Source organism: Eleutherodactylus coqui, chromosome 1, assembly GCF_035609145.1.
Source record: "Eleutherodactylus coqui strain aEleCoq1 chromosome 1, aEleCoq1.hap1, whole genome shotgun sequence".
In the NCBI taxonomy this organism is placed as follows: Eukaryota; Metazoa; Chordata; class Amphibia; order Anura; family Eleutherodactylidae; genus Eleutherodactylus; species Eleutherodactylus coqui.
In genome coordinates, this window is record NC_089837.1 from 278,200,167 (window position 1) to 278,220,678 (window position 20,512).

General features: G+C 43.9%; 1 protein-coding gene across 3 annotated transcripts in view; it reads left to right on the forward strand.

Annotated features, from left to right (window-relative positions):
- Positions 1-20,512, forward strand: part of SYNRG (synergin gamma) — a 242,020-nt gene that overhangs the window by 201,119 nt on the left and 20,389 nt on the right. For all 3 annotated transcript variants that reach the window (XM_066609210.1, XM_066609193.1, XM_066609202.1), the window contains exon 17: positions 4,027-4,175. In XM_066609210.1, coding sequence (XP_066465307.1) covers positions 4,027-4,175 — 149 coding nt within the window. The remainder of the gene's footprint in view (positions 1-4,026; positions 4,176-20,512) is intronic.

The window sequence follows — 20,512 nt, forward strand, 5'->3', positions numbered from 1 at the left end:
AAGGACAGACAGACAGACATACATTCATTTTTATATATATAGATGACATCAGGAAGTGAGAGAATTAGATTCCGTACGTAAAATTTGGACGCTAATTCTTTTGCGCTTAGAATTGAATAATCCAGTTGGGACCTATTAACTTTTCCTATTTATGACATAATCAATGCTCTTGCTAAATTTCAAGTTTCTATGACATTGGGAAGTGAGAGAATTAGATTCCGTACATAAAATTTGGACGCTAATTCTTTTGCGCTTAGAATTGAATAATCGAGTTGGGGGACCCATTAACTTTTCCTATTTGTGATATAATCAATGCTCGTGCCAAATTACATCGGGAAGTGAGAGAATTAGATTCCGTACGTAAAATTTTGACGCTAATTCTTTTGCACTTAGAATTGAATAATCGAGTTGAGGACCCATTAGCCTTTCCTATTTATGACATAATCAATGCTCGTGCCAAATTTCATGTTTCTACGACATCAGGAAGTGAGAGAATTAGTGGCAATGATGGAAATCGAACGATCTACGTGGAGGGAGCGTAACTGTCAACGACGCTCGCACGCGTGTCATTTATCATAGGTTAGATATACTATGCCAGTAATCTTCCCAGGAGTGTACTCAACAACTTCCCAAAGTTTCATGGCGATCGGATAAATGACACACAACCATACATTCAATTTTATATATATAGATATGGGATAGATAGTATATATAGATAGATCGATATGAGATAGATAGTATCTATCTATCTATCTATCTCTGGTATACGTTATACATCTCCCTGGATTTACTGTCTTTATTTGCATACTTTATACACAATTAAAAAACGCATCTAAACCACATGCAGTTTTTAATAGTGTCTGCAGCTCCCTAATAACATATGTGGTCTTTTACCCCTTAACGACCAGCCCATAGTGTTTTTACGGGCTTTATTCTCTGAGGAGGTAAAAACACGTCTCCTGCAGAGAGTAAAGCCCCTCGGGCTGTGGACGTGACAGCTCCAGGCTGTCAGTGCCCGCAGGTAGCCGAGAGCATGGAGCTGTCATCCCGGGCTGCTGTGACACCCCACCCCCCCACCCCCGGCATTGCGATCGGCGCTATCCAATGGATAGCGCCGATTGCAAAAAAGTAAACAAAAGTGCCCAAAAAGTTAAAGATTCAGCTGCACTGATGGATCGGATCCATCAGGGCAGCTGAAATTACTCACCTGGGTCCGGCACGCTGCTCCCCGCTCTCCCGCTGCTTGCGCGCCAGGCGGCATTACGTCAGCCGCATGCGCAGAAGGCCCGGCGGCGCTGGAGATTTAAAATCTCCTGGCTCCCGGCTCCTGTAGGTAGCCGGGAGGCAGGAGATGTCAGCGGTACCGCGATCGCCGTTATTCAACGGATAATGGCGATCGCAGAAAAGTCCAAAAAAGTTTTAAAAAAGATGGGATTTCAGGGTACAACTGAATAAATTTCAGGCCCCATCGCCCACTTATAGAGCCATTGAGCGGCCAAAACTATAAAGAACCCCCTCAAATGACCCCATTTTGAAAACTAGACCCCATAACAAATTAATTTAGGGGAGTACTGCGTATTTTGACCCCACAGTATTTGAATGAATCTAAGCAAAGCAGAAGGAAAAAGTAACGATTTTTAATTTTTTTGGCAATTTTTTAAATTTTTTTGTACAGCGTACATGAAGACATTCACCCCAAAATGGATACCCCCGTTTGTCCTGAGTTCAGAAACATACCCATTGTGGCCCTCATCTACTTACAGGACCCATGGCAAGGCCTATAAAGGAGGGAACACCTGTTGGATTTCAGGGCACAACTGAATACATTCCAGGCCCCATTGCTTATTTGTACGGAATAAAAATTGACTCCCTAAAAATATCCTCCCCGCCCACACACACACTCTGCGCCCTTTTCGGCGTTCGCAAATCTTAGGTAAAAGTAATAATGTGAACTGTGTGGTATTTCCGAAGACAGGGGTAATTACAGAGGCTGGTTGGGATGGGTACATGGGGCAATAAAACCAGGTATCCCCCCTCCTCTCATGCTTTTTGGGGGTAATTTCTTGACCTCAGTGGTGGGTATGAGGTGTAAAAAGTGGCGCTCTGTGAGTCTCCGTAAGCTTGCGGAGGTGCGGCGGTCTCACACAGAAGGCGCTCAACAAGCTGCTCCTTTCTCTATTCAAAGCGTTAACAAACTGCTTCATTAAGCCAAGTTTGATGTGAAGCGGGGCAAAAATGATCCTGCCTCAACTAACTATAGTTTCAGTCACAATACTTGGCATCCCTACTTCCAAAGCTTCACGTTTCGGCCACTTCTTCTGTGTCCAGTGTTTCTCCCGAGCTCGGCTGTCCCACAAACACAGAAAGCAAGGATACTTTATGAAACCTCTCTGTTGTCCAAGGAGGAAATTTACCATTTTAAGATAAAATGATACAGTTATGCTCCTAATACTTTAGCAAGTCAAGGAAATTTTCATGTCATTATAATCTCGCAGATGAACTGAATGACCAATTGGAGCCACTGCATAAACATTCACGTTGTGTAAGAGAACACATTTTAGACTCCATATAGAGCTATCAAGTAATAGTTGCCATTCTGTTGGACTGTAAGTGATAACACCTAACTGGCTGAGAAGACTACTGATATCATGACAGTAAACAAAGTGTTTGTCTTCGGAAAAGAAGTCGACAAAAATGTGTTCACGCTTCCTGAAATTGGATACTTTAGCTGACCGGTGAAGTACCTTCTTTTCTTGAAGCCTGGGTGCTAATACCTCAGCTGCTTTCTTTGATAGACCCAAATCCCCATTTACAGGGGTTAATGACTGCTTGGCATCAGAGGAAGATCCTTCAGATTCTACAACCAATTTCCTCATGCATCTTATTAAAATCCCCCTGATCACCGTGTTCACTTTCTTTGTTCATAAAAGAGACAAAACCATTGAAAACCTGAACCTGAAGGAATATTAGGATATGTGATCATATGCCAAGGGGAACTTGAAAATAGGCAATATATGCACGTTTCACAAATGATGAAATATTGTGCCTTTGACGTTGAAATGTGTCGCTGCCACATATATAACAACATGTGTCAGGACTATTCTAATATTTATGCCTACTCGAAGAAGCCATGATTCAATCTGAAAAAAATAAAATAACGGTGTTTTTATCAGATAATAATTGTTTACATTTAAAAACTACAATTATGTAAAAGTGAGGTTTGTAAAACATTAATTACCTTGTAGTTATGTTCAATCTAAGTGTCGTTGCCCTTTAACTCTAATTTAAAAACCAATGAGTGCCATTAACTGTAACAAAAAGAAATTAAAATTGCATGAAAACCAGAGCATGCGCAAAGAGACAGATTTCAGATTTGGAATCGGTGATGCAGAAATATATAGAAATAGTTCTAAAACCTTAAGAAACAGAAAATGAAAAAAAAATGTTCCCCAGTGCATTCTCTTTGGTGGCAGTAGAACTGCATTTCTTTGAAATCTGTAGGACCGCTCCTTCATACTGTCTCTGCATTATGTACGTTTCTGTAGAGACTATAGTTTCATTATGAAATGGTACAGTGTAAACAAGATAATGTATAGTATATATTTTTATTTATGCTGTGTGCATATATATATATATTAATAATATACGCTAATCTTTAATAATACTTAGAGCAGTTTCACATCTGCGTCGGAACCTCCGGACAGAGGTTCCATCTCCGATCCGGCTACAAATGGCAAAAGAAAAAGCGCTGCATGCAGCGCTTTTTCCTCAATCCCAAAAGCGGGTGGCCCCCATTATAGTCAGTGGGGCTCGTACGGTGCTGTTCTGTTCCGTTCAGAGATGCACCCGGTTGGCCACAATGATTCCTCTTTGCTGCTCCCTGAACAGAGCAGGAACGCAGAATCCCCAGCGCAGGTGTGAAATCACCAATAGTCCTGATGAACTTGGATTAGCAAAGTTTCTTCTTTTTGTGACCATGTTCTTGTAAAATCACTCTGCTCAATGGTGACATTTAACTTTTTCTAGGTGTGATTGAGGTGTATAGAGTTACTAAGCGAGTTGAATTGGGTATAAAATCCACAGCAGTATGCAGTGAGAAACTGCAACTGTTATTAAAAGATATTGACAAACTATGGAACAACATCATAGGATTCATGTCACTAGCCTCCTTAATGGTAAGTGTGTGTGCATGTTTGTATGTCTTGACTATGTTTTAGTGATTATAGTATTTTATAACCTACATATTAACATGTAGAGTTCATATGGCTTGTGTTTTTATACTTGTTTTATGATCTTATATTGCCATATGACAGTTGTATCCCATTTTATACAACAGTGCAACATTTTCTTTGACTTCTACAGTTGGGGAGAAAAGTTGCAGGATAAGCAATTAATGCGTCAAATGGTTGGACCATAGGCAAATCTAAGCTGCTGTGGATTTTAGATTTTTAAAATAATCTGTGGCATAAATCTGTTCAAGGTTTAGTCCCATTATAATCTGTAGCAATAATACACATACTGTGGATTTTAAAATCCACTGTGCATTTAAATTTTGTGCAAAATTTTCCTGAGTATGTTAATGGGGTATAAAATTCCACATTCACATTTATTGGCAAAGCAATATTAGCAGATTCTGTCAGGAATCCACCACAACATTCTAACAGAATCCTCAACATCGCAGCAATGTCTTATTTGGCCAATCTTCAATCCACATTAGGAGTTGGCAAAAAAAACTTCAGCAGTATTGAATCTCGGAATAAATTAATTGATGTAATTCTTTTCACCTTTTGGAATTTTTCTGTACCATAAGGCTGGGTTAACACTGGATGGATTTCCAGCAGAATTTCCGTGCGAATTGTCCACATGGAAATTCCGCACGGGGATCCTAATCCCGGGATTAGCCAGCAAAGAAATCTCGTCCACACGCTGCTGCCAAACTGTGCGGAAACGGCAATGCGGCGCGGAAATTTAAGACGCAGCATGTCAATTCTTTTTTATTTTTCCGCAGCGGCCTCTCCCCTCTCTATGGGAGGAGATGGCCTCAGCGGAAATGCAGGTGGCGAAGCTGCTCCAAAACCCGCAGCTGCAGTTTTTCAGCGGAATTCTCACGGATTTTAGGTGCGGCGAATCCATTGGAAATCCATCCCCTGTGAGCCCAGCCTTAGAGCAGTGTATTTTTCCACAACAGATTTGCAAAGTGTTAAAAACAAACAAACTTTCCTTAATATCAATATAACATGTTAATTTTGTGATGTATATGAAGCCCCCCCTACCCCCACGGTGAGATCGTGCGGGTGTCATGGCAGCTGGGGGCCTTCTGAAATGCCTATGAAGTCATTCCCGAGGGGTGGCTTGATGCGCTACCTGTCAAAATGCAGTATGATGTAATGCTATGGCATTACATCGCACTGCATAAGCAATCTAAGCTTCGCTAGTTGTTGTTCCCCAGGAGGACTAAAAGACAAAGTAAAAACAAGAGCAATAAACTTTTATTAATTATGTAAAAAAAAAAAAAAGTTATAAAAGTTCAAAAAGAAAACACTTTTGCCATATTTAAAATATAAAATGTAAATAATAAAACAAAAATACATATTTGGTATTGCTGCGTCCGTAAAAGTCCATTCTATCAAAGTAACACATTATTTACCACGCAGTAGTAGTGAAGTGAACGTAGCCTGAAAAAAAAAAAAAACGACCAGAAATGCATTTTTTTGGTCACCCTGTTACCAAGAAAAAATCTAATAAAAAGCAATCAAAAAGTCCTATGTATTCTAGAACGCTACTAACGGAAACTACAGGACGTACCGCACAAAATAAGCCCTCACATAACTATATCGACGGAAAAATAAAATTATCGAGCGCAGAAGATGGAGGCAAAAAATAATTTTAAAAAATTAAATATCTTTAAAAAAAAATCTATAAGTAGTACAGCAAAAAAACTATACAAGTTTGGTATCGTAGTAATCGTACTGACCCATAGAATAATGTTATCATGGAATTTTTGTTGCAGTTTGTACGCCGTAGAAACAAGATGCACTGAAAGATGGCGGAATGACGTTTTTTTCCAATTCTCTCGACTTAAAATTTTTTCAAAGTTTTTGAATACATTATATGCTACATTAACCCCTTAACGACCAATGACGTACCTGGTACGTCATGGAGCGTCGGGGTATGTATGAAGAGAGGTTGCGTGGCAACCTCTCTTCATAGAGCGCGGGCATCAGCTGTTTATAACAGCTGACATCCGCGGGCAATAGCCGCGAGCGGCCGCGCGGCCGATCGCGGCTATTAACCATTTAAATGCCGCTGTCAATTCTGACAGCGGCATTTAAATCCCCCAAACGATGTTCGGGGGTCCCGCACGGCCCCCCCGCGGTGAGATCGGGAGAGCCGTGCATGTGTCATGGCAGCCGGGGGCCTAATGAAAGGCCCCAGGGCTGCCTTAGCAGACTGCCTATCAAGCCGTCCCCGTGGGGTGGCTTCATAGGCTGCCTGTCAAAAAGCAGTATGACGTAATGCTATAGCATTACGTCATACTGCAGGAGCGATCAAAGCATCGCATCTTAAAGTCCCCCAGGGGGACTTCAAAGTAAAGTAAAAAAAAGAATCAATAAAGTTTTTTTTTATTGAAAAAAAAAAAAAAGTTGTAAAAGTTTAAATCACCCCCCTTTTGCCATATCTATTATTAAAAAATCTAAATAATAAATTAAAAATATGTATTTGGTATCACCGCGTCCGTAAAAGTCCGAACTATCAAAGTACCACATATTTTTTCCCGCACGGTGAACGTCGTCCGAAAAAAAAAATGAAGAACGCCAGAAATGCATTTTTTTAGTTACCCTGTCTCCCAGAAAAAACGCAATAAAAAGCGATCAAAAAGTCGTATGTATTCCAAAATGGTACTATCAGAAACTACAGGACATCCCGCAAAAAATGCAACCTTGCTCAACTACGTTGACGGAAAAATAAAAAAGTTATTGCGCGCACAAAATGACCGCAGAAAATAATTGAAAAAAATTTTATGTCTTTAAAAAAAAAAAAGAGGAGTATAGTAAAAAAAACCTATACAAGTTTGGCATCGTAGTAATCGTACCGACCCATAGAATATAGTTATCATGTCCTTTTTGTTGCCATTTGTGCGCCGTAGAAGCAAGACGCACTAAAAGATGGCATAATGTCGTTTTTTTTTCATTTTACTCCACTTAGAATTTTTTAAAAGTTTTTCAGTACATTATATGGTACTTTAAATAGCACCATTGAAAAATACAACTCGTCCCGCAAAAAACAAGCCCTCATACAGCGACGTGGATGGATAAATAAAGGAGTTATGATTTTTTTAAAGGGGGGAGGAAAAAACGAAAATGGAAAAAGAAAAATGGCCGCGTCATTAAGGGGTTAAATAGTAGCATTGAAAAATACAACTCGTCCCACAAAAAATAAGCCCTCATACAGCTATGTCGATGGATTAATAAAGGAGTTAGGATTTTTTTTAAAAGGGGAGAGGAAAAAACAAAAATGGAAAAAAGCAAAAACGTGTGGTCACTAAGGGGTTTATGGGGTTATCCAGGATTACATAAAGATGGCTGCTTTCTACTAAAAACAGTGCTACCTTTGTCCACAGGTTGTGTCCCAAAATGAACAGGCGTGGTGCTGCTTTTTGAAGAAAACTGCTAAGTTTTTCTTATCCTGAACAGTCCCTTTTAAAGAAATTTTACACTACACCAAAATTTGTCCTTAGTACTCTACTGATTACAGTAATTGTGCTAGGATGCATAATTCCATTAAGAATGTGGAAATATTGTATTTCAGGACTGCCATTCACATGAAAGGTCAACTTATAACAACAAAATGGCAGAAGTTCGTCAGGAAGAGAGCTGCCCTTCATTCTGGGACATGCTGCAAAAGGGGAATTCCCAATTAGGAGACCCTGCTCTATGATGTTCATATTGTTATTATTGTATCTTGTCATCACCGGAAGCTTGGGGTTTGACAGGGCTTGGATGGAGGAATACCCCTGTCACACCCCTAGCTCCCGATTAGGTGACTTCTATAAGGTCCTAGCAGCAGCGTCTATATAGATTGTTGCCTGGGCTGGACGGTTAGGGTTCGTGTTCATGTTAGGCTTACATTACGAACTATAAATACTTCTATGTCATAGAGGTAACATGGAAGCATTTACAGTGAATAATCTAAGCCTCACATGAAAACTCACCCTAACGTCCAGCCCAGGCAACAACCTATACAGACACTGCTGCTAGGAGTTTCCCCTGAGCAGCCTTCCCCCTTGCACGTCCCCTAGGCAACCGGTAGCCGGCACCTCCGCGCTGCAGCAACCCCTCTGCACTGAGGCAGTGCCTCCGGTGTCTCCTGTCGGCGCCGCTCCGACCCCTGCCTCTGCACTAGGGGGATTAGATACAGCTGTGCGTCCCCTGCCGCCACCGCTCCGAGCTTTGCCGATGTCCTCCCCTGCCAATGCTGCCTGTGGATCCTCTGCGTGTGCTGCCGCCATCAGCGCTCCCACTGCTACCGCTGTGGAAGAACCTTAGTGCCCTGCCAGGACCTGCATGCCAGCTTGCTCTGCAGCAAATCAGCTACAGGGGGCGTCACCGGCCTGTCATTTTTTGTCTCCACCAGTACTTCCTGGTGGTGACCAGATACAATAATACCATTCATATTACCTAATAAGATATATGAACAGGAATGTCATCTTGTCACAAACCCGTTTAACCCTTTCCAATGCAATTTCCCTGCCACCTGCACACTCCCCAGTTCTTATTTATTTTGAGTGGGAAAGTGCATTGTGAATTCCTTGGAATTACTCAACAGAAACGCATGAAAATGAACTGTCATGATGATTTTATTAGAAATTTTTGACAACTACATCCAGTATCATCCTCATCCAATATTAAGATTTTTCTGCATAGCTCCGATATAAGACAATTACCATCACATATTTCTAAGAGTATGCAGGGCAGCTCTCCGATGTCAGAGGCTGTTTTGTATATGTATGTTACAGTATACAGGACAGCGCTCCCTCAGAGCAACAAGAAAAGCCTGCAAGTAGGAGAAGCCGGCAAAGGATTGCCGAACTGAACTGAACTCTGGACGCAAGCAGAGTTCAATAATAAAATATATTGCTAGTTTTTATAATAGCCCATTTACTGTTGACATTTAAAAAAAAAAAAAAGTTTAGTTACTTTCTAAGTTAGTAGTCAGTGTTGCTTACTCCCAAATCTCTCCACCTATGGTACAATTTCTTTCTCCCTTCCACCATCTCACTGGACTTTCTCTACAGACCTCTATCTAAATGTTAAAAGTTGCCTTTCAAAAAATACGCAGTCACCGCACACGCTATCATATCTGTTATCCCTCTCTCTGCTGCCCCTCACTGCGGGTCATATATCCTCAAATCCTGGGCCCCCTCAGCAGATTCCCATCATCTTACATCCCTCATATCACTGACTCACTTCTGTAAATTCTTGTTACCCCTCAGACAGATCTATTTGACCCCTAGCTCCCCAGTCCCTTTCCCTGGTGCACTATAGAACAGTAAACTTTCTGACAATAATTCCCTGTTCGTCTCCCATAAACCTTCCTTCTTGGTTTTAACAGAAACATGACTGACACTCTCTGAAGCAGCCTCCCCTGCAGCACTCTCTTATAGTGGCCTTGATTTCACTCACACTGCCCGCCCCAGTATCAAACATGTCAGAGGGTTGTCTTCTCTTGTCAGATAACTGCACCTTCAATCCTGCTACACCTCTACCCTCCCTTACTCTGCCCTCATTTGAAGTTCATTTGGTCCACATCTACTCTCCCTTTAACCTTCAAGTGGCTGCCACAGACTTGCTCAACCACTTTGCCACCTGACACCTTCACTTCTTGTCCACTAACATCCCACCATCATCATGGGCAACTTCAGCAATCCTATTTGATGGATCCCATTTAGCTGTTCCCAATAGTCCTATCATTGATTGCCTCATACTGGACCTCACAAAAAGTCCACAGACACGAGAACATGCAACACTCACTACTGCAGATCTTGATAAAAGCAGAGATTCTTTATCTCATGTATATAAAAAAACACACAGGGAAAGGAGACAGAAAAAGCCACACCTGTTTTGCGTCAGCTGACGCTTCTTTGAGCTTACACATGGTGAGTGCCAGGGGTACCTGAAGGAAACCCACGCAAAAACAGACAGAACGTAAAATTCCATGCAGATGTTGTCCTTAGTGGGATTTGAACTCATGATCACAGCGCTGCAAGGCTCAGTGTTAAACACTGTGCAAGCATTGATCCTTTTTATTTTTATATTTTTCTTTTATGCTTTACATCAATATATGAGTGCCAGAATGAGTTGGCTTCCTCATGTGAAGATCTTTGTATATTGCATAGTGACGATGAGGGCCAGTATGTAGCTCCTAATATGTTTTGTTTTTATTATCCACTTTGCTCTGTTCACTGAATCTCTTTTAAAGACAACGGATTGTCTTACCAATATAAAAGAATTTACAGTGGCAAAAAATAACTTAAAGGGGTTGTCCCGCGCCGAAACGGGTTTTTTTTTTTTTCAACCCCCCCCCCCCCCGGTCGGCGCGAGACAACCCCGATGCAGGGAGGTAAAGAAAGCTTACCGGAGCGCTTACCTTAATCCCCGCGCTCCGGTGACTTCAATACTTACCGCTGAAGATGGCCGCCGGGATCCTCTGTCTCCGTGGACCGCAGCTCTTCTGTGCGGTCCATTGCCGATTCCAGCCTCCTGATTGGCTGGAATCGGCACGTGACGGGGCGGAGCTACACGGAGCCTGCATTCTGCACGAGCGGCTCCATAGAAGACTGCAGAAGACCCGGACTGCGCAAGCGCGGCTAATTTGGCCATCGGAGGGCGAAAATTAGTCGGCTCCATGGGAACGAGGACGCTAGCAACGGAGCAGGTAAGTAAAAAACTTTTTATAACTTCTGTATGGCTCATAATTAATGCACAATGTATGTTACAAAGTGCATTAATATGGCCATACAGAAGTGTATAGACCCACTTGCTGCCGCGGGACAACCCCTTTAAACTACAAAGTTCATCCTATGACTAATAAATTGTTTTACAGAGTGTGTAATGCCTCCTATGGTGATTGTTGCCTATTACACATTTAATTCTCAAATTTTTACATTTAAAATTTCCTGATAGAATTGACTTTGTCAACTAAGCAGATTCTTTCCCTGTTTTCCTAGTACTTACTAATTTATCCTTCAAATTAACTCTCTGCGCATAATTGTCCATTGTGAACTGTAACAAGGACGTCCAAAAATTCCATGTTGTTTTGCCATAATTAGAAGTTAATTTCATGTTCATTTTGTTTGACTCATTTGAATCTAAACCAAAATATTTGAAATCTACCTCGGTACTTGACCATATCAGAAAAATGCTGTCCACAAACGTAAAAAAGGATTTAATATAGCCCGAAAACAGAATCTCTATGCAAAAAATGTACATTCTCTGTTAACATGTATTATTCTTGCTTTTTCCTGTATTTTTTTTTTTTTAGAAAATGGCATATAATGTCTATTCCTAAGGAGTATGCAATATGAGCGTATACAGTGTCTTCAATGCTCAGGAAAAAGAGGTTTTATCGTTGAGTGATGCTTCTTCCAACAAGTGTGATCAAATATTAGATGAAGACTTTGTGAATCATTCAACTTTGGTTTATAAAAATGTAGTTTTATATTTTAAAACTAATATGTAATATCACATGTCTGAGGGACTCGGAAGGAAAATCACATTCCAATCCCCCAAAAATTAATCAAATATTCTTCGAGTTCTACTCAAAACTCTATTCTCATTCACTATTGAATCCAGTCTCGGGGGAAGATCTATTCTCAGAGATATCCTGGCCCACACTGACTGAGGAACAATGTGAAGTATTGAGTTCACCTGTGTCCCAGTTGCAGATTAAAGAGTGCATCAAAACTATGGGAAACAATAAAGCTCCAGGACCAGACGGATATACAGGGGAATTCTTTAAAATATTAACAGATCAGACGGCACCATTGCTCGATACTCTGTTTGACAGGTATATGCATGACAACCGAATTCCCTCAGATATGAATATAGCCTATTTTAACCCCTTAACGACTGCCCCATCGGGAAACTACGTCCTCAGCAAGTGGACTTTAATCCTAGAGGACGTAGTTTTATGCATCCTCTTTGGATTAATGCCCACTTGCCTGAGGACATGACAGCTCCATGCTGTCGGTGCCCGCAGGTAGACGACAGCATGGAGCTGTCATCCCAGGATGCGGGCAGTCCCCCCCGGTATTGCGATCGGCGCTATCCAATGGATAGCGCCGATCGCAATAAAGTAAATAAAAGTAGTAAAAAAGTTAGATATTCAGCTGCCCTGATGGATCGGATGGATTGACCCCAACGGTCGCCGAGAGCCTGAAGCTGTGATGGGTGGCCTTGTTGAGCGGTCCCTGGTCACGTAATAAAAAGGTAGCGATCTACCTTGGGCTGGTCTCACATGACCGGATAGGAATTACGGATTCCGCATGCGTCTGATCCACGGTAATACGCAGATCAATCGCATTGGATTACACAATTTCGCTCATATTAGCGGGTCGGAATTGCGTAATCCACTTGCAGAAAAAAGAACGCAGCATGTTCTATTTTACAGGGGATATCCGCAACATAGAGCCCATTGTGCTCCATGGTCGTGGATATACCCGCTGCCCATACGCAACTACGTTGTGTACAGGCTGCGGGTACCCGTGTCATCGCTAAGCGACAGTGCGGGAAATACAAACAAAATTAAAAGAAATATACTGCGCATGACCGCCTGTGTGAGTAGGCAGTTATGCGCAGTACATTACGAGGCCGTATGCAGGGTCACAGCCGGGCTCACAGCTGGGATCCGCTGCGGGCCTCCGCAAGCAGATTCCGCCTACGGCTACGTGAGTCCGGCGTTATTCAGACCGCTACCTGTAATTCGTAATTTACAAGAAGCCCCGGGAACGTTCGCCTTCATGCAGTTCCAGGAGCAGCTTGTTGAGCGCCTTCTGTGTGAGACCGCCGCACCATCAAGCTTACGGAGACTCACAGTGCGCCACTTTTTACACCCCATACCCGCCACTGAGGTCACAAAATACCCCCAAGAAGCATGAGAGGAGGGGGGATACACGGTTTTATTGCCCCATGTACCCATCCCAACCAGCCTCCGTAATTACCCCTGTCTTCGGAAATACCACACAGTTCACATTATTACTTTTATCTAAGATTTGGGGAACGCCGAAAAGGGTGCGGAGTGTATGGGGGAGGCGGGGAGGGGATATTTTTTTAAGGTGTCAATTTTTATTCCGTACAAGTGGGCAATGGGGCCTGGAATTTATTCAGTTGTACCCTGCAATCCAACGGGTGTTCCCTCCATTATAGGCCTTGCCATGTTTCCTGTAAGTAGATTAGGGCCACAATGGGTATGTTTTTGAACACGGGACAAACGGGGGTATCCATTTTGGAGTGAATGTCTTCATTCCTATGTACACTGTACAAAAAAAACTGTTTTTAAATTGACGAAATTGCCAAAAAAATGAAAATCGTAATTTTTTCCTTCTGCTTTGCTTAGATTTATTCAAATACTGTGGCGTCAAAATACGCAGTACACCCCTAGATGAATTCGTTAAGTGGTCTAGTTTTTAAAATGGGGTCATTTGAGGGGGTTCTTTATCGTTTTGGACACTCAATGGCTCTACAAGTGGGCAATGGGGCCTGGAATTTATTCCGTTGTACCCTGAAATCCAACCGGTGCTCCTTCTATTATAGGCCTAGCCATGTGTCCTTTAAGTAGATTAGGGCCACAAGGGGTATGGTTTTGAACACGGGACAAACAGGGGTATCCATTTTGGGGTGAAAGTCTTCATCCCAATGTGTGCTGTACAAAAAAACAGTTTTTAAATTGATGCAACTGCCAAAAAAATAAAAATTGTAATTTTTTTCCTACTGCTTTGCTTAGATTTATTCAAAAATTGTAGTGTAAAAATACACAGTACACCCCTAGATAAATTAGTTAGGGGGTCTAGTTTTCAAAATGGGGTCATTTGTTGGGGTTCTCTGTCGTTTTGGCCGCTCAAGGGCTCTACAAGTGGGCAATGGGGCCTAAATCACCTTCATGCTAAATTTCTGTTCTAAAAAGCCACCAACTACTCCTTTCATTTTGGGCCCCGTTGTGCATCCAGACAAAAGATTAGGGCCACAATGGGTATGTCTCTGAACACGGGACAAACAGGGGTATCTATTTTGGGGTGCAAGTCTTCATTCATGTGTGTGCTGTACAAGAAAAATGGATTATACCTACCTGATAATCAGGTTTCCAGGAGTCTCCACGACAGCACCAATTGAAATTGCCTCCTCCTGATAGGACAGGAACACACTGAGAGGTTAAAAGCTCCCCCCCCTTCCCCACTTTCCTCAGTGGATTCTAACGAATTGCCGGGGTAGGAGCTCAACTTAAATTTCTTCCCTTAACCAGGGTTTTTTGTTAATTATAAAATTATATTATGTATTTATTTATTTATTATATTCTATAGTTTCTTTCTATCCATTTAGGTAGGGGGGGAAGGTACGGGTGCTGTCGTGGAGACTCCTGGAAACCTGATTATCAGGTAGGTATAATCCATTTTTTGCCCCAGTCGTCTCCACGACAGCACCAATTGAGACGTACCAACTAAAGTTTATTAGGGTGGGATTGCTGCCGAGAGGACTTTGCGGCCGAAGGCCATGTCCTTGTCCTGCTGCACTTTTACCCTATAATGTTTAATGAACGTGTGGGGTTTTTTCCAGACTGCGGCCTTGCATATCTGCTCGACCGAAGCTGAGCTATGTTCGGCCCATGAGGATGCTACTGCCCTTGTAGAATGGGCTTTAAGAGCTAAGGGGATTTCCTTCCCGAGGGCCTTATAGGACTCTATGATGGCTAGGCGGATCCACCTGGCTATGGAGTTTTTTGCCGCTTTGTTCCCTTTATTTGGGCCACTGAACTGGATGAACAGGTTGTCGTCCCGTCTCCAGTGGCTTGTCGCATCTATGTAGCCTAGGACTGCTCTCCTGACGTCCAGGCAGCTTAGGATTTTTTCTTCCCCGTTTTTAGGTTTGCTAAAAAATGAGGGAATTATTACGTCCTGGGACCTATGAAAATGTGATACCACCTTTGGCATGAAGGCAGGGTCCGTTTTAAATACTGATTTGGAGTCTGAGATTTTTAGAAATGGGTGGCGAATGGACAAAGCCTGAAGCTCGCTAACCCTCCTCGCAGACGTGATGGCTACTAGAAAAACGGTCTTGATCGTAAGCATTTTTATCGGTAGTGCTTCAATCGGCTCGAATGGTTCCGCTGACATGGCCCTTAGAACCCAATTAAGGTTCCAGTCTGGAACAAATTTTATGGGTCTAGGTCGTAATCTAGCTGCTGCTGTCAGGAACCTGTTGACCCATCTATTGTCCGCGAACTTGGTGTCACATATGGCGCTGAGGGCTGCGACCTGGACCTTCAGGGTACTTGGAGAGAGGCCCATCTGTAGGCCCTCCTGCAAGAATTCTAAGATCAAAGGGATGCTCGGGATAAAATCCGCGGAATCCCTTCCCTGTCTCCATGAGGAGAACCTTCTCCAAACCTTCTGGTAGATAAGGTGGGTCGTCTTTTTTCTGCTGGACATTAACGTTTCTACCACTCTCTGTGAGAATCCCTTCCCCCTTAGTGAGGATTCCTCAAGAGTCATGCTGTTAAGTGGAGTCTGTTTAAGCCCGGGTGGTTCAGTGGCCCCTGTGATAGCAGATCTGTCCAGGTCGGAAAGGTGACTGGGTCCTGGACACTCAATGTTGTCAGAAGACCGAACCAACTTCTCTTGGGCCAGAAGGGGGTCACCAGGATTAGCGTGCATACCTGGGTTCTGAAATGTTGTAAGACCCTGGGGATCAGCGGTATCGGAGGAAACGCATACGCTAGCCCCTTTCCCCAGTCCTGGCCTAGGGCGTCTATTGCCGTAGGACGATCTCCTGGCCGGAGGGAGAAGAAATTGTCTACTTTGGCGTTCTCCCTGGTTGCAAATAGGTCCAATTGTGAGGACCCCCACGGTTGGTCAGGATTCTGAATGCCTCCAGGGAGAGAGACCATTCTCCTGGGTCTATCTGCCTCCTGCTGAGGAAGTCTGCTTTTTGGTTTAGTGTCCCTTTTAAGTGTGTTGCCGTGATCGAAAGGATCCGGCCCTCTGCCCAGTGGAAGATTTTCTGCGAAATGTTTTGCAGGACAGGCGACCTTGTGCCCCCCCGGTGCCGAATATAGGCGACCGTGGTGGTATTGTCCGACAGTATCGTTATATGCTGGTTCCGTAGCGAGTTTCCTAACTGCTGTAGGACCCGCCATACGGCCTGTAGTTCTCTGTAATTGGAGGATTGTTCTTTTATCCTTTGGGACCACGGGCCCTGAAAGAACTGGTTCCCCACCTGCGCTCCCCATCCCCAGGCGCTTGCGTCCGTTGTGATGTGCGTGGCTGGGTTTTGTAGCCAATGAACCCCTTCCTGCAGGTTCGCCGGGGATGTCCACCAACTCAGGGATGTTTTCACTGTGTTTGGGATATACATTTTTGTCCCTAGCGAGGACTGCTTTTTGTTCCATGTGGATAGGACTGAAGCCTGCAGAGCTCTGGTGTGAGCCTGGGCCCATGCTACTCTGGGAATGCATGACGTTAGGCTTCCCAGGAGAGACATGGCTTCCCGAATTGTGCATGATCGTTTCTGTAGGATCTGACCAGCCTTTGGACTTTTTGTATTTTTTCCTCGGGCAAGCAGGAGCATTGTAATTCTGAGTTGAGCGTTATGCCTAAAAACGTCTTCTTCCTGTCGGGGTCTAAGCTGGATTTTTCCCAGTTTATGATCCATCCTAGAGACTGGAGGAGTTCTAGCACTATCTCTAGGTGCTTTGTTAGTAGTTTCCTGGACTCTGCTATTATTAAAATATCGTCTAGGTAGGGTATTATTAGGATCGACTTTTTTCTCAGGTAGGCAGCTACCTCTGCCATAATTTTGTTAAAAATTCTGGGTGCTGAGGAGATCCCGAAAGGCAGGCATCTGAATTGGTGGTGCTCTATTCCTTTGCCCATATCCACTGCGAACCTTAGGTATCTTTGGGACCCCTCGTGGATCGGTACGTGGAAATAAGCGTCCTTCAGATCGATGGACGCCATGTAGGCCCCTTTGGGAATCAACTTTATCGTTGAAGAGATGGACTCCATTTTGAATTTTCTGTACTTGACACAGGTGTTCAAGGGCTTCAGATTCACTATCATCCGCTGTTTCCCGCAGGGTTTTCTTACTAGGAAGAGCCTGGAATAATGGCCCTGAGTTTCCTCGTTTTGCGGTACGGGGGATATTGCGTTTAGATGTTGCAGGTCCCGAACGCTCTGTCTTAGTAAGTGTAACTGTTGCCCTGAGCCTCCTGTGATAATGAATTTCCTTCTGGGGAGGGACACCAGTTCTATCCGGTATCCCTGCTGTAGGATCTTTGGGATCCATGGGCCTTCCCAAATTGCGGCCCATTGGTCCACAAAGTTCCCGAGCCTTGCCCCTACGGAGCTGGCATCAGGGTCTCTGCTTGGGCTCCCCCTGGTGGGGATTAAAGAGGATATTTCTCCCTCCGCCCCCCTTGGGGTAACTCCAGCGGCCTGTCTTGCCCTTGCCTCGGTAGGCCTCGGGCTGTTGCCCTGGGGTTCGGAAGAAGGTCTTCCCTCTCTGCGGCTTTTCTTCCGTGAATCCCTTCTTTTTGTCATCCGCCTTCTCCAGGATTTTGTCTAGGTCTGGTCCGAACAAACACTGACCGTAGAACGGGAGGGCGCATAGTTTATTTTTTGAGGCTAAGTCGCCTGACCATGATTTCAGCCATAGTACTCTTCTGGCTGAGTTGGATCGGGCTGTAGCTTTTGCCAAGAGTTTAGCCGTTTCGGCCGCGGCATCCGCTAGGAAATTTGTTGCCATGCGCAGGATAGGCAGGGAATTTAGGATCTGTTCCCTTGGCGTTTTATTGGTTAAGTGTAGCTCCAGTTGTTCGAGCCATACCCCCAGAGTGCGCGCCACGCAGGTGGCTGCGATCCCTGGCCTAAGTATGCTTGCTGCTGCCTCCCATGATTGTTTTAGAAGGCCTTCGGCTTTGCGATCCATGGGATCTTTTAATTGTGCGGCGTCCTCAAAGGGCAGGCTCGTCCTCCTAGCTACTTTGGCCACTGGGACGTCTACCTTGGGTATCTCTTCCCAGCTTACGCAAACTTCCTCCTCGAATGGGTACCTTCTTTTTACCCCTCTAGGGGAGAAGGAACCTGCGTCTGGTTTCTTCCACTCTTTTTGGATAATTTTAATGATGTTTTTGTGGACAGGGAAGGTATGTTTACGCCTCTCCCCTAGTCCCCCGAATATCTCGTCTTGCAGGGTGCGTGGTTCTCTGGGCTCTTCCATTTTTAATATAGCCCTGACTGACTTAATCAATTCTGTTAAGTCGTCCTGATGAAAAAGGTATCTTTTGTAGTCCTCCTCATCTGAGGACTCCTCGGCCGCCTGTTCCTCTTGCTCCGATCCGATAGAACTCTCGGAGTCGGAAGGCTCGTCGGGAACACACGCCTTTTTCTAGCGTTTCGCTGGCGGCGCCAGCTGTGACGTTAGGGCTGATTGAACCACCTCCTTCACCAGCTTCCTAACGTCATCCAGGAATCCCCCTGATTCCTCTTTGACTAGCCTAGCTACGCATGCCTTGCATAGAGGCCTCTGGTACGTAGCTGGCAGTCTCGTCCTGCACTCCACACATTTTTTGGGTTTTGTTCTGGGGGGAATTTTTTTTTTATGCCCCTGACAAACAAAAAAGGGGGAAAGTGTTTTTTTTTTTTTGCGGGTAAACATGCAATTTTTCCATATACAATACATTGGATTTTGCATTTTGTATTTTTGCCGCACTGGCTACTTACGGCCGCTGAGGCTGAGGTTTCAGCTGTCTCTGGGGCTGGAGCACTCATTACTGTACCGGTGCTGCAGACACCCTGCGACCTGTAGTGCTGGTCCACCTTCTGGCTTCTCTCAGGTTCCTTATTTTGAATTTTCGCGCTCCTGCGCTAAGCCCCACCCCCTCCGTGCAGCTCCTGATGTGAGCGTGATGACATCACCACGCTGGGCACGTGATGCGACGCCCCGCCCCCCGCCGTCAAAGGGCTTCCTGGAGCGCCGCGCTGTGACTATACGAGGAGGAGGGGGACTGAGGCTCCTGCTTTGTACCCCCCATGGGCCGCCGCGGGAGGAACCTGGCCCGGGGGTTACCACCCCATGTGGCGTCCCGGGAGTCGTCTGGCTGGGAAGGGAGGACAGGCTGACCCACTGGCTTCCGATCCGCCTGTAAGTAATCCTGGCTGGCATCTCCACCAGCCCCTCTCAGAGATCCTGCCTTCTGGCAGGACAGGAAGACACTAAGGAAAGTGGGGAAGGGGGGGAGCTTTTAACCTCTCAGTGTGTTCCTGTCCTATCAGGAGCAGGCAATCTCAATTGGTGCTGTCGTGGAGACGACTGGGGGGAAAAGCAGTTTTTAAAACGACAGAATGGGCAAAAAAACGAAAATCACAATCTTTTGATTTGCTTGAATTCATTTAAAAACTGTGGGGTCAAAATAGGTAGTACACCCCTAGATAAATTCATTAAGGGGTCTAGTTTTCAAAATGGGGTCACTTGTGGGGGTTTCTTATGGTTTTGGGCGTTCAAGAGCTCTACAAAAGTGCTATGGGGCCTCAAACGCCTTCAAGCAAAATTTATGTTCTGAAAGACACCGACTACTCCTTTCATTTTAAGCCCCGTTGTGCATCCAGACATAAGATTAGGGCCACAATGGGTATATTTCTGAACACGGGAGAAACGGGAGTATCCATTTTGGGGTGTAAATCCTCATTTTCATGGGCACTATAGGAAAAAATATGTCTTTAAAATGACATATTTGCAAAAATATGAAATTTTATTTTTTCTCCTCTAAATTTAATTAATTCCTGAAAAAAACGGTGGGGTCAAAATACTCATGACACCCCTCGGTGGATACATTAAGGGGTGTAGTTTTTAAAATGGGGTCATTTGGGGGGGTATCTATTATTCTAACACTAATGAGCCTTTGCAAACTTGGCTTGGTGCAGGAAAACAAAGTGTTCCTCAAAATGCTGAAAAGTAATGTTAAATTTGTACGTCATCTAAATGGTTAAAAAAACACACAAGTTTTTCAAATGTGCATTCAGAATAAAGTAAACAGATGGAAATATATATCTTATCAAAAATTGGTACAGTATGTTTGGACATATTTGAGATATTACAGTTGAAAATGTGAAAAAATGAAAATTTTTTCACATTTTTCCCATTTTTGGCGCTTTTACTAAATATACACAAATTATATCGTTCTCTTTTTACAACCAAAATGAAGTACTACATGTGTCGAAAAAACAATGTCAGAATCACTTGGA